At 36.5% G+C, this 20185-nt stretch overlaps 1 protein-coding gene across 1 annotated transcript in view; it reads right to left on the reverse strand.

Annotated features, from left to right (window-relative positions):
• BIRC6 (baculoviral IAP repeat containing 6) overlaps positions 1–20185 on the reverse strand; it is a gene marked incomplete at both ends in the record, with an annotated part of 59034 nt that overhangs the window by 1368 nt on the left and 37481 nt on the right. Inside the window, 11 exons of the mRNA XM_010072658.1 lie at positions 1387–1560; positions 3517–3684; positions 5963–6094; positions 8590–8719; positions 10536–10679; positions 11606–12386; positions 14995–15216; positions 15729–15837; positions 16641–16897; positions 18911–19190; positions 19826–20026. Of these exons, the coding sequence (XP_010070960.1) occupies positions 1387–1560; positions 3517–3684; positions 5963–6094; positions 8590–8719; positions 10536–10679; positions 11606–12386; positions 14995–15216; positions 15729–15837; positions 16641–16897; positions 18911–19190; positions 19826–20026 (2598 nt within the window). The remainder of the gene's footprint in view (positions 1–1386; positions 1561–3516; positions 3685–5962; positions 6095–8589; positions 8720–10535; positions 10680–11605; positions 12387–14994; positions 15217–15728; positions 15838–16640; positions 16898–18910; positions 19191–19825; positions 20027–20185) is intronic.

Below are 20185 nucleotides of genomic sequence, written 5' to 3' on the forward strand. Positions count from 1 at the left end.
TTCTCAACTTTTAAATGTGCAAGAAGCACCAGGTTACAAGGACATCGCTGATATGCTGGGGAAAGACACACTGCTATGAGGCAATGTGATCAATGTATCGGATCTAACAAGCTCAAGTCAGGGATATATAGGAGTATGTGCATCAATTCTCCTTGATTCAACTTGAAGGACTATGAGAAATAGAGAATAGGAGCACTAACCTTTGAAACTGATGAGTGGTGATTGTGAGACAGCTGAATGTAACTGATATTTTCCTGTATAGTACAGTAGATCAATGGATTTGTAACGACAAATTCAAACTTTCAGAAGTATGTCTCAAGTATAAAAAAAAAAAGCCTAGCAACTTAATACAAGTTCAAAAGAGGACCTTAATGTTTTTACATACAACTCTACAACTAAACTGCACATCCTCCAACAATTTTTGAGTTTCAGATAGAAAAATATTTATTATGCATTTAGAATTTAAATAAACAGCAGAACAAATCAAAGTATTGTTTGAAAGAGAAAGGCCTTTCAATAGTGTGAGAGATCTGTAACATCCAGTCATGAAATACATAGATCAGACCAGACAGCAAGAAAATACTTTTTTTTCAAGTCTTCTTTCTATCTTTTCTAGGAGACTGATCTATCAAGTGAACAGTTTTTAGAAGAAGCCCTTGTCTTAAAATAGCCGAATGATTAGCTCTGTAATTCTATGCTGTGTCAGCAGGCTGCTGACCAGCAGATCACCTTAGCTTAACTTCAAGGTCCCATTACTCTAAGTCCTTCCCTAAAGGCATGATATCAAAATATTTCAAAACCGGTTCCTGGGATTAAACTCCTTCCCCTTTCCCCAGCACCATGAGTAAGTGGATAGCAAACAGAAAAAACCTTAGCAAGAAACAGACTGTATTAGAAAATTAGAAAAAGTTTTTAAAAGCTAATTTACAAGAGTTTCCCATTTTCAAAGAAGCCTTTAAGTACTCAAGTTGCCACAAAAAATTTCACAGGCTTCTGTAAGTCAGATGGTTTCAAACAGCTATTGCATTAATCAATCTGCCCTGGATATCAGCACAAACGCTTTCTGCAGAGAACTGTAACACACATCAAGAAATGAAAAGCATGGCATCTACGCAATCATATAATTGTATCATATACAACAGTACAATGAAGAAAAGTGAAACCAGAACAACCGTCTTGGTGCATCTTAGAGATACAATCTAAAGACAGGCAACAAATTTGTTTTTTATCACAAAGTTTAGCACTTGTCTTGTAGAGAATGGCTCAGGAACCTCCCCCAGGAAAATACAAAAAAACTGCTGTTTCTTACCAAGAAAATCAAAATAATTTTTGTCCAAAATAAAAGCATTTTGAAAAGGAAAATAGCAAAAAAGTAAGAACACTCACCTTTTTCTGTGTGAAGACGCTTAAATGAGTCTGTTTTCGATAAGCTTGCATCTGAGATGACTTTGGAACCAAGCTTAACTGTCAAATCTATTGATCGGTATCCTTGAGGGAGTTTACGGTCATACAGCAGAGTCAGAAGCTGGGCAAGTGTCATTTCAGCTGGTAACGGCTGGCCTAAACAACAATGTCACCAAGCCAGAAAGAAAAATTATCATTGGGTTATTTTAACATACATGTCCAGGTGCTGTTCATTACTTGTACCACAGATGCCAAGTAGACTAAATATTATCTGGCTCCAAACCAAGGCCTTACATTTAACATTTGTTCTCTTAGGAAAACGGGCCCCATCAGTTTGGAACTAACTATCAAAGAACTATGCCAACATTCCCAAAGGAAGCTCTGTGCCGAGAGCCCAAGCATGTGGCATATTTAACAAATGGTTAAGGCTGTAATTTGATGTGCATTTTAAGCAGGTACTGCCTGTCCCATGCTATTAAACCCCACTCCTGCATCACGCTTGAATTGTGGTGGCATAAAGGTATGTGAACATAAGGTAAAAGGGCTGCAGTGGAGAAAAAGTGGAGGGGAAAAAAAAAAAAGAAAAAAAAGAAGGAAACCCGCAATTCTTTTTCAGTCCTATTAGTCCCAAGTATAAATTCACTACTCTTGTGCTGGGACACAACTCAGCAAGAAAAAAAATGAATGGCACTGCCAGGAATACTTTTCTCAGCAGCAATGCAGACCTGAAATGCACACGCAATACAGCCCAAACTGGTTACTCAAATCAAGCTTTTGGCCACTCTATTGTTTACGAAGAACACGTTCTTATCTGAAATTACAAGTTACTCTCAAAACCGAACAATTGTTCCCTGATAACAAGTAGACTTACATACAAAGTGAAATGTTTTAGAGTTGGATCATATACCACAAGTAGCATGCCCATTTCATTTTGGCTGTGCTCGATCAAGTAACACAAGTTCTAGGAAGGTCTTCAGTAGCAACCTATTTCTTAGACGGAACATGGTGTCTTAAGAAATGAAAATTAAAAATATCTTGCCATTGTGCAGGAGAAGAAGTTTTCTGCCCCGTTTTTCATCACTGATTCTGCTTTCCTGTAACAACCGGCTTCTGTGCAAAATGTGCGATCGACCAGATCACACATACAGAATGGTCTACACCGCCATCAGGAGACAGTCAATCTTTACCAGCTCGATACTGGAACAGGCACTGAGTTTTGAACTCCTTTCCAAAATAGTAGCATTAACTGTATCAATTTTAGATATTTTAATCCAAGTATATGATCTCTCTAATGATTGCCAGAGGACAGCCTCGAAGTCAATAATTCTGCAGTAAGTTCCAAATTTAGTTTTTTATTGGGTGAAAATGACCTTGACCAGAAATTTACCATTTAATTCCATTAGCTGGTTCCTTGTTTTTATACTACAAAACAGATAAGAAGCTCTTATGCATAATATGTGTTTCACCATGTTCCTGTTTTTATCCCTGATCTAAGGTAAAGAATTCCAGTCAAACCAATCTCTATAGGAGAGACATCTCTCTCTACACCCCAACTACAACATTGCCACCAGCTTTGTCCAGGTAGCTGACAAAATGCGAGTACATATGGGCTATACATAAAATATGACAAACTGCTTAAGACATGCTGGTTTTGAAAACACAAGTATTACAGAATTCAGTAATATTCCTGAACTGGCAAATCAACCTTCCAGAGAGCAATGCCAGCAGGCTGCCCACTCAGAACACAAAATAACAGGGCACAAATACCAGTTTAGTTCTGCCTTGCAGGTCAAAGAAAATGTGAGTCACCTTACAAACCCACCTTCCCTTTACTTCTGAGTCAAAGTGGAAATGTTTTTGAGACTTTTTTTAGGAACAAAGAACTAAACCTCAAGGAAGATCAACATAATTCTTATTTTTGTCAAGCCACTATGATGTTATAATGCTCCACTTCCAGTTGAAAGCTGGTACCCAACCCAGAAGGGCTCTATACTTCAAGATCCGCAACAGAAAGATAAAGATGTCCATTAGCATTACGTCTACTTTCTGATGACTTATCAGCCACTGAAAAAGACCATAATTTTGAAGTTTAAAAACAGTTATTAAAGTTACCTGGTAGCAGTTTGTGGTATAGATGAAAGACTGGAACACTAATGGTCTTGCTGGAAGATTCTCCTCCTGAGGAAGAGGCACCTACTTTATCCGCCATCACTCTTCCTCGCCTTGATGGGGGACGTGGAGGGGTGGATGAAACAGCTCTTTTTGACTGAGATTTCAAACCTAGCGCAGAAATAAAATATTCAAAGTCATTCTGGTATTCAATAACTTCAGCTAGCCAAGATACAATGTACTCAATACCTTCAATGACAACAAAAAAGTCAAACTTTTCAGCACTGGTAAATAAATATCAGAATAGCACTCATGTATAAAATACATTTGGATATAAACCCAGTATTTTTACAGTTACAAGGCTGTGCACCCTCCTGAGCCTCAGACATAAACCATAACTGCACTAGCTCATAAAATCCATTAAAAAAAAGCAAAAAAAAATTCTGATTCTGCTCTTAAAGAGCCTGTCTAGCAATGGGCACTACAGTAAGACTTCATGTTGTTTTTCCAATTGAAGGCAAGAAAGGCGAAAATTTCTAAACTGACAGACATTTCAGCAGGCAAACAATAGAAGACAACCACTTGTCTGGCCTACGAACACAACTTCTGCTGCAGTACTGTCAATAGCACATATGATGAAAACATACTTTTAAAGTTGCCTAGGTCAAAACCTTTAAAGCAAGCACTACATGAAAATTAAAAAGCAAAATAGGAACATAAAAGCTTACTGAGCTTATATAGCACAACTGCCATATTTTGGGACAGCTTGAGTTGACTTAAGGTATGGTGTACTACCATCACGTACCCTTCTATGCAGGTGACAGACCAAGTAAAAAAGTCAGCAGGTCCATATACAAAGATTCATACAACTACTGCCTCATAATCAGCTAAGAGCAGCTGGACAACTAACAACATCCACACGCGAAATACTGTAATACATTTTCAGCTGGTCAGTAGGAGCAGCTATAATACACACCACATTCTCCAATAATCTCAGTATACTAAACTAGCTTTACTCAGGAAGATCGGGGTCCAAATACCATCTCTGCTCTCTATTAATTTTACCAGCTGCATGAGACTCTGAGGACACTAAAAAAACCCCAGAATATATAATGACAAAACAAGAAAAGATTTCACAAACAGGACGTAAAAACAAATGCAAATGAAATAAGTTTACATTTAAACTGTTTAACTCAACTGGAAAAAATACAAACAAAAAGAAGGAAAAAGTTTAAGTCTGCTTCTTTCTAAGTAGGGAATGGGCTATATCAGGCAGTATGATCAGATATGCAACTGGGATGACACATGGCTACACTATGCTATACCCTATCTTCAAGTTTGATATATTACTTTTTTTCTTTCCAGATTCTTTATTCATGTTTTAACTCTTCACTTGGATGTGTTAATATTTTAGATCTTACCAAAACATGTTTACCCTGTTTAAGTGGCACCTACTGCAAATATCTTTCCAGATAAAGATGCTGTAACTAACAATCACCTGTGTTGCTTTAAATACCTACTGAGATCCATGAAACTGCTGCCCTACTCAACACTTCAGTTTGGAGTTATATCTACATCTAGAAATCTGAAATAAGAAGCTTAAGAAATACTGGTGCCACAAGTCAAAGGAAATCAGCATCTCTTCTTCATGCTTCATGAAGTGTAAATGAAATGGAGGTAGCTCAATGAAGGCAGAAAGCTAGATCGGAAAAGGGTAGTTTGAAGTTCATTAATCTCTCTCTCGCGTTCTCCAGAACTTCACACTGAAAGACTAATGATCTCCACAGCTGTCATCTGAACTGTAATCACATATCTATAACCTCCACAGCAGTTTTGGAGGAGAAGGGTTTACATTAATGACTTCAGAAGGATCTTCACATTAGTTTTTCAGAAGGCAAATGCTTCGGAAGAAAATCTTTCATGTGTGGTTTCCAAGTGGAATAACATGGTTCTACGCTGATATCTCCATTTGACAGTTTTTAGCAGAGTATCACCAGTTGTTAGGCAGAGTACACGATCCTTTTGAAATAAAAGCATATTGTGGGGGGGAGGCGATCAAACTCTGATGCACCAGCCACTGCAAAAAGGTAGAGGCAGTAATACCCATACCACAGTAACAGTACACAAATACTAATATAGTGCCATATAATCCAAGCTCCAGATACATATCTACAAAATTTTGTAAAATGCATTAGCAACAGCATCCACGATATGTTGCCGACACACACATTTAGGTACAAATTTGTCAAAGTATATAATCGACTAGATGTGCAGTTCTACAAGGAACCAATCTGTGCTGCCTAACAGCCAGACAGATTAATCAAGCACCACAATTTTTCCAACCATTATTAGTAATAAAAATAATTGTTGGTAGATATGATTTCTTTCCTCCCACCCCAGTGTCTGAAAGATTTATTTTTCAGAAAGTGGAAGAAAAAAACCCACATACCAGAAGCAACAACAACACTATAATTGTCCTGAAATCCATTTTCTGCTTTAACTTTTTCTTTCTCTTCATAGTTCTTTTTTTCTTTATCTTCCTTCTGTTCATTAATTAGTTTAGCTGTGATACTGGGTGTATCTATACAGGGGGGAAAAAAGAGAAGAGAAAGGCAATTCAGGATACCAGGTTTATTTTGTTACTGTTTCTAAGCTGTTAAAACAGCTATTCTCAACTATTCTAGAGACTTAGAACCCCATGCCTGGCAGTAATAGTCTTGTAAATATCTATGAATTAAGGCATCATGATAATTCTGGTTCTCTCTTCCCCCAAAAATCTGTCTTCTGACAATTTAAAACTGTAACAATTTAAAACCATTTCCCGAAGAGTCAAATGTATTCATGTTAAAACAGCACTGCAACCAACCAAAATATGAAATTAATCAAAACAAACAAAAAAAAAAAACCAAAAAACCCCAATCAAAACAAAACACCAAAAAACTCCAATGCAACAACAACAAAAGAAAATCAGAACTATTTTTAAGGACACCTGCAGACTGATTTAAATAAATTGGTCAGGTTATCTACTGCTCAATTTCAGAACTGGCAAGGTGCATTGTTCCTTTGAAATTGGAAGATGTCTAAAGCCCATTACACATCCCAACCTTGTGCCGCTTGCTGAAGTGAACATTCGATTATTGCAGTTCAGCTGTTTTGTTTCAATCATTAGTGTACACCACAAATATCAGCAAGCAACTATTAAATCACTGATTACTGGTGACAGTGGATCATTTCACACCTGGTAAGGTATAACACTGGCAGCAAAATGGCCAAATAATTCTCTAATTGCTTCTGAGCAGTAACTTGTTTCCACATAGCCACAGCAGCCTTAAGGTATAATCACAGACGCAAGACCTGGAAGAACCATCCAGCTACCTTCAACTGTGTGTGTATCACCAGTGGATGGGGTGCTGAAAGAGCTATGGTTTGACCCGCTTGAAAATATATTATGGCTTGTGCCTGAAGACATTGGTTATGTCTGTGTTAGACAGTAGTGCAGACCGAAAGAAGAGAGAGAGTGTGAAATTGCTGCTACTCAGGAACCAACGATCTCACACACACACTATATATATGTGTATATTTAAGACTGGTGTTGGCTTTTTAAAAAATTCTCATTATTACTGTGAAACTTCAGAGCTGCTCCAGCTTGGTCCCATGGACCGAATGCCCATTTATTGCTGAAGAATTTAAAGGTCATTGATAAAATTATTAAGGAAGCTTAAGCAATGGTATTTTTAGTACTCAGGTAATACCCAGATTTGTTCAATTTTCCTGGCTGGCCAAGACCAGTAACTTAATACTAAATCGAATGAAATACAAAACAACTGGTACTCAGCCTAGACAATCCTGCTGGCAGTGATACTGCATTTTCTTCCTATGGTGAAGGGGTGGGAGGAGCAAGGATTTTAAAACTTCTTTACTATATCCTAGCCATGGACTTCATGCAGTGATATATAAATATCACAAAGCTTTTAATACAATCAGAGAAATCACATCAGATGAGGGATGGAACCATAAAAGAATCTGAACGTTTCCAGAATTAATTCTTCCATTTTAAAATGAGAGTTACGCTGATGAATAACAATTCTGTAGCAAACCCCAAAGTTACGGTGCCCTACAAAGTCAGCATTTTATGAATTTCAATTACAAGCATTACAACACATCACATCATCACATTCCCCTCCTCAGTCCCTGTTGGCTCTCAAGTCAACTGCAATACACCACGAAGGCAGCTATTCAGTACAGTTTATGTCACTGCTCCACAACTGACCCCTTCCTCACATGCAGGGACTACGCCACCCATTACGGTAATTCTGACCATAAACTGCACCAGGGTCTAAAAGACCTTGGTCACATTCCACACATGACCATGTCTGGACAGTAAATGAATACAGAATTCTATCAGAAATAGTAAACAATTTCCTGATAAATAAGCATCAAGCATTTTTCTAGGCTTCACTATTTTTTAATTAAAAGCCGAAAGCACACCTTGTTCTGTCTACTGTTCTGCCAAATATCTTTATAGTACTTCTATGACCTTGTCAGGTAACATGCTTCTTACCCTAATTAATTTATTAACAATTTTGATGCAAAGCTCTTCAGTAGATCAAAAAAAACCAATAATTCCTCTGAACTCCACTCTGCTTCAGAAATTAAAGTTGTCCCACACTGAGTTCCAAAAAATTACATGTAGAAATATATCTACATGTAAGAAAATACATACCTAGTCAGATAAAATGCCCAGACAGGGCATTTTAAAGACTGATACTTGTAGCATGATTTGTATGGTCTTACAAATATCCCATCAGAGATTTCAGAACATATTAATACTAAAAAGCAAACAAAAAACCCCACAACAACCAACCAACCAAAAAACCCGCAACCAAACAAAAGCTTACAGCTTAAACCACTGTTTCATATTCACCAGTTCCTGATAAACACTGCAAATATTTACATTAGACACACTTAGCTTATGCAGGTTTTTTGGCTTTGCCTTTTGGGGTTGTTGGTTTTTTTGGTTTTTTTTTGAAACTGTATCTTAAAAAAAACCAAACCCATGAACTATTGCAAACTTGCCTGACACACGATCAAGAACCTCTGCTAGAGTTGTTGAGACAGGCAAATGAAGAGTGCGAAATTTGTGTCCAGCTCCATACATTGGATGTTGAATTACATGACTAGTAGCATTAATTCTACCTTTGTACAGCTGAAAAGAAAAAAAAAATAAAATCAACATTTAACATGACTATCATTCAGAAATAAGTTAAAACACCAAGTTCTTATAAATTCACCTCAGCAAAATAAAGCTACATCTTTTGTGTGCTAAAAAGACAACTGACATACCCTTTAACTTTGGAGATATACAGCAAAAATGCATCCCATTAGGATACATTTAATTTTTTAACTCAAAATAATTTTCTTCGAAAGCATAGAATACTTTTACGATCAGAAACAATATGATATCATATTTGCTTTTAAAAGCCAACCATTTTATACAGCTGTATAGAAGAGAAAAACTGAGTGTCTGAGACTTGCAATTATTTATGAAATTAAAACTTAATTCTGAAATTAAATTAAGAAAATCACAATACACTTGGAATAGAGAAAGAACTAATTTCTATATTGCTCTATTGATGGTGAACTTTATTCTAGATTTAATATCTACTTTTTGCTATTATGATGGATAACTAAGTCACTAGTTAAAACATTTCAAATATTTTAACATATTTTAGCCTGATCTCTGTTCATATTTTTTATCATTCTTTCCTTGCAGTAACTTTTTACAGACTTTTCTGCAATGAGAGTGCTGCTGGTCCCCTGCCTCCTATCATGAGGAGAACTGTTTACTACTATTCACATACAGAATGAATTTCTCATTGTGCAATATTATCAAACAAATGTAATACTTGATGACAATCAGAATTTAGCTTACAAAAGACAGGTTTGGTAAGAAATTAAGAGACAAAAATGGGGATTCAATCTTTGAGAAGTTATGCTGTTGGATGTACTAGAAGTATATGCTGCACATCCACACTATTTTTAAAGTTTCTCTCTGGATGTTACAATCAGCTTCTCAGTAATAAGCCAGACTGTTTCCTGGTGTTTTTCATTGAAAAAACTGAATTATCCGACAATTTTATTTTTTTTTTTGAGATGTGTTCTCTGTTTTTACATATCTAGTAAAATTCTGTAAAAATCTGTTCTATGTAAAACAAATTATTAGAAAATTAGTGTTACCTTTAAATTACCAAGAGCCACGTTAAAACAAAACATTTAAATGTTTGTGCTAAAACTGGATTTGTTCCTCCTTTTCCGTTTTATACTCCCAGAGCCAGTTTCCCTGTCATATATCTCATGTAGTACTTTATTTCTGAGATGTAGAAGGAACAGCAGAAACCAAAGCAGAAAATAATTTTTCCTTGTATGGGATATTAGATCTTTTAATAACTTCTGTTTCCTATATTTCTTTATTCATGGCCTCCAATTAAGAGCATACCACTTCAGTCATTAATTATAATTCTGTGTTATGGTGAAGCATGTGGAAGTATAAAAGCATACATCTGCTTTATCAATTAATTCAAGTATTTGTCACTTAAGAATTTATTCATGGTGTTTTGGTTACTGCCAAAGGATCTCTGCCAATTTTGAAGCATCAAAATTATGACTGTTCCTCAATGAAACTGATAATGAAGAACTGCTGGAAGGACTAGAACTTGTATCTATATTTGCTGCTAACGCATAAGGATACTATTAAAATTCTTACATAAGATAAATTTCAGTTGTCAATTCTTTCAGAAGAAGTGTATTTTCAACAACACGGCTTTGTCTTACAATAGTGCCTCAAATTTTCTTTTAAAATGCTGCGTTACAATTCACTAACATGTTCCTTTCCAAAATTCTGCAATGTGTACAGTAGCAAAAGCTGCCATCTGACATTTCAAAGCTGAATATAACTAGATTTTTTTTTTTTTTAAAGATTAAATTTATTCCATGGTCACCATACGGTTATCAAAAATTCTTACTGGACATGGGGATTGAAGAAACAAAGTGACTTTCTCATCCTCTAGCATCAGCTGCAAAAAAAGCCTCCTAATAAATCCTGAAATATTTCCAGAGGTTGGGAGGTTCCCACGCTGAGGAGAGGACTGGAACAATTCACAGAGAACCTGGGAATGCAAAGTGACATCAGATCTAAAACATTTCTATATTTAGGTCTCTAAAATATAGCTCTACACAGCCATAATAGGCAGTGCCTAAGATCTACCTTGCAGTTATCAGTCAAACCAGATCAGAAATGAGCACCACTGAAGAAAATACCAGCAGTAAAAAAAGGTTTTTTTATAAAAGTTCAAAATATTGACTACAGCATCAATGTAACTGTAACACACTGACAAAAAAAATAAACAAAAAGATAAAAAACCTGAAGATAAAGTATTTAGAAAAATAGCTTTCCAATTCCTAAAGCAATATTTCCCCACTGCATAATGAAGCATTACTACTGGCCATTAACAGAGAACTGTACTGTTTTTTTTACTGAAGTCTACCTGTTCCCAGGGCATTGTCATTCTTAATGCTGGAAAGTCTTTTTTTAATTATACTTTTATTCAACTAGCTCTGCAAGGTTAACTAATGTGAGGAAAACAGCTGAATTTGCATTAGAATGCCAAACGCAAAGCCATATTCTGCAACAGCCCATATCTCCCTGGTCACAGACTGCACAGGGTATACGGCGCAAATTTACCAGGAAATCTCCTTAAGTTACTAATATAAAAGATGTGTATGAACCTTGATTTCCAAATTCCATTTCAGAAGAGTTTAGATCTACCCAATTAAATATAGTCTTCTGGATTTTGGTCTACAGTTTATTCCTCTAAACAAAGAGGAATACAAATCTATACGTAGGACTGGACAGCCATGCCAAAACATTTCAAAGTCAGAACAACAAGCTAACAATTTCAATACAAAATTTTTCAAGTCAATGACACCTTACAAAAGAAAAGTTATTTTAAAGAAAGCTAAAAAAGAAAAAGTGTTAAAGGTTGTCTGTAGTTATCAATAAAGAAATTAAAACTTTATTTTTTCTCTCTCTCACCTGTGCCATAAGTCTCTGGTTATTAGGATGGCAAGAAATGCACTGTAAGAAGAAAGCCACTGTTGCATTTTCAATTGCTGTCCGCTGCTGAGTGGTCAACCCTGTTGTTACAGTTGAAGAAAGCAAGCTAGATCTTGTACTGGTCTGTTGTGCTGTCACATTGTGTCCTCCAGAAGTAGCACCAGAATGGCACAACAGAAATAAAAGTGCTGTCCACAATGGATTGACTTCAGAGCCACCCAACCAATCCTTCATCATGTGGCTGTTGCCAACTTCTGTCAAAAACCTGAGAACAGGAGCAACCAGGTCTGCAGTGATAGGCATTTTATTAAAGTGCTGTGGAACATGATGCCTCCTGAGCCTGTCCTGGGTGATATCCGTTGATTGTGCAGCGCAGTCAGAGCTAGAAGTATGGTTAAAGCAAAAACTAGCAAGACTTCTTACAAGCAGGGAAGGCAAACCTGAGTCCAATAATTGCTTGATGGCTTCAGGAGACTGAGATGAGGCAGCAAGAGTAGCCAGGTGAGACTCTGTTAGTGCAAGAGGGGCTTGTGCGTTTTTAGAGTCATCTGTTAAAGATGAACTAAGGTCCTGCTTTTTGCTGTCATCAGTCATGGACAGTCTGTGTTGACACTGCATCGGGGGAGGAGTGATACCCATCCATCCCATGAGTAAGGAAAAATAATTTGGGTGGATGTGGCACATGGAGCAAAGCAAACTATCAACAGCTTTCTTCAAAACCACGTTGCAGGGAAGAGACATGGACCAGTTAAACAGTGACCTGTAGAAGACAGAAAATCATGTCAACACATAGTTTGCCACCCATAGTCCCTTTTCTTCATTGGTTTATAAAACTGCTTTATTTATGATTAACTGTTGTAGAAGCAGGTGTAAAACACACTGAGCTGAGCGAAAGCCCCATGTGGATCACAGTATCAGAAGCACATTCATTACCCAAAAGGTATTCCCCAACCCTATGTTTAAATTTCTTCCATCATATCCTATGTAAAATAGAGATAAGCCAACTTTTCTGGCATGCTGTACATGAAAGACAGGATTTCAGTCTTTTGACAGTTGTCACATACTTCATACATTTTTGAACCAACTGCAAACTCTTCCTGCTTTCAACTCTCCAAGCTGCAGCATCACACACACACATCCTCATTTACATAAAGCTCTCTTAATCTTTTGTAAGAATTGAAAGCATTTTATGACTTCTCCAAAATTTTTTAAAATTTGTTTTATTAGAGTTCTACTTAAAGATGTTGCAAATAAAAATGAAAGCTACAAAATCTTGTTAGTTGATGTCACCCTCACTATCCTTACTCAACCTGAACGCAAGACAAGTTAACAACAGAATTATTCCTCAGAAATACTAGAATCCCACCTACTTTTGAACTCACTTCCATCCAAACACATCTAACCCAAGGCACATGATTGCAAAAGCTAATCTAGCTCCTATTATTCACCTTAAATTTCAGAAGTGGTATTTGTAAAATAATTAAATCATCATTTCTTCATACAGACTTGTTCAGTGTAGGGGAAGTATTTAAAAAAAAATAAATAAATAATAAAGGTGGACTTAAACTCTTCTCCAACTATGTATTTACACAATCCTTCCACAAAAACTTTCTGGGTAAGTTCATGCTCTATGAAAAATAAGATTCTTCTCCAACTAGATATTAAAAAATAACTAAGGAATAAATTAGAATCTATTGGCCAAAGCAGAATATTGAAATGGAAAATGGGGATGATGGGAAAACACATCCAAGAGAGAAGTTAAATATCACATGAAGGAGAAATTAGGAGTTATAGACAGAATCAATGAAAATATTTCAAAAGTTAAAATATCAAAGAGGATGAAGAATACACATTAGAAGTTATTTTTATTAGAAAAATTATTTATTCCCTATAAGTCTGACAACAATCCTTCTATATTTATTAAAAATGTATTTTATAATTTGTTCCAGATGCTGGCTGATATGAATTATAGTTTTATTTGGCAGGACGTAGAGGAACAGAGCTATATTGCAACGTGCATACTCAAACTAGGTACAATAGTTTTATTAGTATTCCTTCATTTTGTCCTGTGATGAAAACAACATACTGTCTTCCAAAAGACAGGAATTCAGTTGTGAAATCCACTTTTATATTGGTATAAATCTAAATGGGCTATCCATTTTAGGAAGTCTGTTTTTCAAGTGTTAAAATTGTTAAAATCCATCCTGAAAACGTATTTTCTGTTAAAATGTATTCCTGAATGGACTAATTGACCTGCAATTTAAAATCCTTAAACTGATTCCCAAAACGAACAAGCTCATTTCGAATTTACTATTATTTATATGACAGTATCACTGAGGTGTCTTTGGAAAAGGTCTAGCTTGCAGGCATGTATCTAAAGACCATCACGGTGCACGTAGAGACGAGCTGCACATGCTTGTACTAATAACCGTTAACCTGTACATTTCCCCATGTTTGAATGTTTGGCTGTGCTTGAAGGAGACAGTAAGGTAGAAGAAAAATATGAATGTTTCCTGAAGGCAGCAAAACACCTATGTGTTATCAAAGTTCCTTTCATTAACTGGAATTGTATTCAATGGTACAAATGAAAGATGCTTCACTAGATACAGGAATTTAACAGCTGTATTTCTATAATACACATGAAACAAAGCTATGTGTCTTTTCTGTTTTGTTTTGTTTAAACAGAAGAGATGGTTAAGGAACACAAATTAGGAAAGTTAGCTCATATATTTTCAATCTGGAATCACTAAAAGTATACGTCTGGTGTTTAGGGTGAACTTTTCGTTAGAACCAAGCAACATCCAGCGAATTCACAGTTCAAGATTCATTCAAGACTCTATGGTTTGCTTCTTTCAAATCAGACTATGGCCAGAATGAAAATGGTGACTCCAAAAAATCAATTCCCCCCTCCCCTAGCTCTTAGCTATCAGTTATAGATATTGGTACCATGAGGAATAAAATAATGCTTATGTGGCAGGATACTAATGAACATCATGATTTATAGGTACTGCGAGAATTGCTGAAAACACTCAATTTCAACAAGAACAGCCCAAAGTTACCCATTCAAGAACCCACAAACAAAAACATGCAACAATTTACCTTTCACATATATACATGGATCTGCTGGTTTGTTCTGGATTTTTGTTTTTAAACACAATTATACCTGGAATATGTGAAGCACAGTTTTGTGTTTAGAGCTATAAAACTACCTGTTTGGGTACCTTTAAGTATTCACTCTATCACTTAGCTTCAGGGATGACGATTTCCACTACTAATCCTGAATGTGTGCGCTTCAAGCCATATCACTTCAGTGAACAAAATAATTCAAGTTACAAAAAGGCCGTGGTGCAAAACCTTGCTTTACTTACTCAAAGAGTTCTCTGTCCAGCAACGCTGGTAAATCATATTCAACAAGCAATTCATAACTATGCCACAGAATTGCTGCTACACAATGCAGATGGGAAGGAGATGGCATCAAAAGGCCATACTCTCTCGTTGAGCTATTTGGACAAATGTAGCTGGCCCGGCCACTTTTTTTCATAGCTGCAACTCTGGCAGAATCGCTGACCCATTTCAGCAATGCTTGAATTCTGGAAGGCAAGATGATGAAGTACATTACAAAGGGTCAAAGAAACACTCAAAACCAAATTAGCTTCCTGCCTTTTAGTAATGTGAATTACACATTTATCTATTCCTTTGAAGCAAGTTTAAGAGTGAGCTCAAACTGTTTTCTCAAGACTTAGATCACTAACAGGGGAAAAATTAATTAAGAACACGTATCATCTTGGAGAGCCAAATGTATGCTTTCTACAGAGAAAGAAAACATAGGAGGTATCTGAGTTCTGAATATCTGAGAGAAAAGTCACTTGAACACTAAAAGTACTATCACATTTATAAGAGGAAACAAGGAGGAAGAGCATTCTATGCAAAGGATGCAAGAAGCTAGGAGGGAAAGCTGGAAAGCTTCTTTAGATTCCTGCACTTTCAGGCTATCTCGTAACAACAAGATTTTGAAAAGTCTGGTTTTGTGCAGTAACATCAAGCCACTATTTAGCAGATTTTTCTTGTATACCCTTCCACCTGAGAATCCAAATAACATTACCTATCTTTTGTTCCAGGGTCTTGAGTTGTTCCAAGCTGATAAAGAATGTCTATTGTGGAGTCAGAAGAGAGACCATTTAATCTTCCAAACAGTAAAGGGCTATTCAGATCTTGCCGCATTCAAAAAAAAAGAAGGGGAGGGGAAATAACAGAAGTACTTACATACGTATTTTTTAAAAGAAGCAGTGGTTATTATAGAATTGCAATATTTACATTGAATTGAGTTTTGCCATTAACATAAGGATGCAATTCTTACAAACACCACTATCTCAAAACCGTGCATTTTGTATATTCAATGCAATGTTCACCATTACTATGAAAGGAAAAATCTTTGCAACATTCATCACATACAAAACTTAAGGTTTAACTAGTAGAATTTTCTTCAACGTATTCCAAAAAGACATGACTAATTCCAAAATTTCGCAAAATTTCATTGTGGGACGCAGATGAGTTGTTCAAGTGTCTTGACTACGCACCTCCACCTGTATATATTTTCAATGTTTAGTGCTATGCAGAATTTACCCCGTCCTACAGACTGTTCCTGCCCAAATATTGCTGCATTTGTTTTCCCTAATACTACTTATGGACGCTCTTTATTTTGAAACATCTAGACACAGTATCTATAATAAGACACGCTTACAATATATTCCATGTCCTACTCTCATGTCTCCAAAACATTCACCTAATTATCTGTTCTATACAAAAATCAAAACAACCCTGGTTGCACTGCTTTGCTGTTGTAGAACTATCCACATACAAAGATTGTGATACTTAAAAGAATAACAAAGCACAGTGGTTAAGTTCTGGCAATCCAAATTCAGAATCAGAAAGTAACATGCAAATATACTACATTTGTATGTCTATACAAGCAATGTTTTTAAGCACCAACTGAAAAGAAAACCATTGCACTCACCTGCAGGATCGCTCCCTGATGCTGAACAGTTTCTTAGAAGAATGTCAATCAATTTTAGGCCTATTCTGGTGGATTGAAGCCCAATTTTTACAAGCACAGCCTCAATGTTTGGAGAATGCATACCACAGTAAGGTGACATTAGTAAAGCAGCACATGTCTGCAACAGATTAGCAGTGGGTGCTGCAGCACTAGCCATCATTCCTTCTAAATCACTGATGTGAGTGAGGCAGTGGTGTAATAATCTTAACCATCCAATACTGAAAAAAGAAAACATGAAAATGAGCTAATGTATCATTATCTTATTATTTTATTTTTCATCTATAACGTAACTATCTGTATTAGATTCTAGGACAAGTACTGCAGAAAACTGCTGTGATATGATCAGACATCATCCGAGGAAAGCAAATTAAGATGACAGAACTTAGGACCACAATGTAATATATATACATCAGTAATGCTGTTCTAGTCACTGGTTTAACATTGTAAGAAAGGCAGGGTTTGTGGGCAGGAAGCACTAAGAGGCTGCAAGCCTTATTACTAATGTTTCTCAAGATTCATGTACACATTTCTTCCAACAGGGCCAACGTCTTGGGGGAAGGTGTATACAGGGGGAACGTAGCGGGGAGGGTGTGTTGGTTTTTTTGTTTTTTTCTACATTAAAAGGAGATGGCCAAAACATAAATATGAAATTTGAAGCAGCACACTGCCTCACCAAGGCACCATTGGATTTATTCATATTTAAGGTCAAGATTCTACAATAGTGGTTGGCATTAAAATTATACACCTGCACACCTTCCCTGACTTAACAAACTTTCAGGGTCATACAAATCTACAATAAATTACAGTGAATCTTCATGAACCTGATTTATAAAGCACACAGAAAAAGGGTAGAAATTAAAAATGTGTTAGACACTGATTCCCCCATGTCTCTTTATTCTTCAACAACATTGTTCAGCATTTCTTTAATAATAAATCTTTAAAAGTAAACCTACCGTAGTTGAATCAATTTGGAAACACATCAGATAGACTTTACTTATAGAAAATACACTACAATGCTGCTTAAACAAGAATAATGCACAAGATGGCAATCTAAGTTGCATGTGAAATAAATGGCATTACTTCACTGATGTTAGTTCTAAACTACCAGGTTAACTTACTTTCCAGCTAACCTTATCTTCCACAGTTCAAAAAAAAAGGTAAACTTTGTATACAGACCTTAAATAAAGTTTACACTTTTATTTTAGGAATGATTTACTCCTAAATATTTATCATTTTACAAAACAGCAACTTTTCTGTTGCGTCTAAAACTAAATTATCCAAATTTACTCAATATATATATCATATTACTACCTTTATTTTATTGAGATGCTTATAAAACTCAGCTGCAAGCCACAATAAAGCATTCCAAGCCGTGAAGAACGTACACTCACCTTCTTTCTGTGTGACTTGAAGATAACTTTTTCTGAAGTACAAATATAGCAATAGTATAATTTGTCTACGAAAATTTGCTTCACTGCTATTCAAGATCAAAGACCAATTTCAGTTATACAGCTTTTATCAAATATACACTGGACAGTATTCCCATTCTTCAAATTTACTTACTCTCTCTAAATTTTTCCCAGCAAAAGAAGAAAGGTTTTTATAAATTTGAAAAAAGAACATGGGAAACTTTTAAACATTAAGGTTAAAAGATGAAATATTACAATGTAGCAAAGTTTTGCAATTTAGAAAGCTAAATTTCAGAACCAGAAAAATCTCAAAAAATTGCCAATTAAATTAAATTTCAAGTTGGAAAACTTTAACACTTATTTTTTAAAAAAATCCTTAAAGGTTTATTTATGTTTATTTTAAAAATTAGTATGAAACTCAAGATGCCACCTAAGCAAATAAAAGCTTTTGAAAAGAAATCTTGCTGATATGCCAGAATCACAAAAGCATTCAGTTCCTATTTCACAAATGTTTGTGAACAGCAATATTAGATATGACTTCCACAAAACATCACACTGTCCTATTTTTATTCCTGCTCCAATCCTTATGTAACTCCATGGATTACAGTAGGGATAAGAAATATGTTGCTACTTTAGTTTTTTTGAAAACTGCCTCCTCATTAAAAACACAGATTGCAACTCTCAGTGCTTTCCTAGAGTTAATTTTCTTTCACCTTTGCAGAGATGCTACTGAAAGATCTGACTCAGGGCAGAAAACATAATTAAAGACAAAAGCATGAACTGGCACGAACATGCCTCTGGCCACGGCTGCTGGGAGCTCACCTTGTTTTAGAGACCTGGTCCTCAGAAGGCAGGAATGGATTACTGACAGTTGCAGACGAGGTGCTTCCGAAAGCCGTGAGGCCCAACAGTTTGATCTGAGAGAGGCCGAGCGTACTGGCATCCCGAGGACGATGGAGACGGAGGCAGACAGCTGAGGCAACTTCAGCTTTTACCAGCTGGATTTTTATGTACGTGAGACCGCTTGTGATAACAGGAGTCGACAAAGGTAACATATTGACACCATCTGCACTTATTTCAACAGAGACTGATGAAGGGCAAGCTACAGAGTAAGGGAAGAAGGTTTAATACTAATTAAAAATCCGTACTGGTTGGAATTTCAAGTGTTAAACCTGTGTCCCTGTTAAAGACACACAACAAGATGACAGAACTGATCTCAGGCAAACACTACCACAGACCTGCAGCTGGAGTATCTGACCTGGGCAATGGTATCCGTTAAAATGCATGAGCATTTCGATACATGGTGTACACGGTTTATTTCAAAGACTTAAGATGAAGAAAAGTCCTGTCAGTGTAAATGCCACGTTTCCCTAGCAGGGCTATGACAGTAAGAGCTGAAAATCTCACGCTTTATTCCAACCACCGTACACAACCATTTTGGCTGAAGACCCCTGACCAGTACCACATTCTCACCAGGAAAAGTTTTGAGAAGTTTGACAAGTTTTTTGGCGCATTTAAGGTTAACGCCACAAAACATGTACTGAGCTAGAAGAAATCAAGCAGAGGCCGGGCCTTCCATTCTCCAGGAAAGCAGAATTAGCAAGCTTTCCAACTTATTTTACAGCCATTCTTCAAACAAACTGCAGCTTTAGTTCCCCTGATTATACTCTTTGTATTATTTCTAAATCCCACCCTTCACATTTTCAAACCAGCGTCACTGTCAGTAAATCTACTTACTCGCCAGAGAGGCCAGGTGAGGCTGGATGTGGATCTCCTTGAGCAGCACGGCGGCAGGAAGGTGAATCGTGAGGTCGCACCAAGCTTCCTCGGGTAAAAATATGTACGACCAGGCGGCAGACCGAGCTCGTCGGTGGGGAGGAGTAGCCTGCAACAGCACTTCAGCAGGCTGGGCAGTGGGACTGCTTGAGGTGATTGAACCTTCAAAAGCAACACCATTAACACTGATTATTAATAAAAGTCAGGTTAACTTACAACCCGAACTGTGGAAAACACTTTTTTCCTCCTATCTCACCTGTTTCAATTTATTGATAACATCCCATGACAATGGGATTCCCCCAACAACGACAACTGCTGAGA

This window comes from Pterocles gutturalis, unplaced genomic scaffold (assembly GCF_000699245.1).
Source record: "Pterocles gutturalis isolate BGI_N339 unplaced genomic scaffold, ASM69924v1 scaffold23117, whole genome shotgun sequence".
In the NCBI taxonomy this organism is placed as follows: domain Eukaryota; kingdom Metazoa; phylum Chordata; class Aves; order Pterocliformes; family Pteroclidae; genus Pterocles; species Pterocles gutturalis.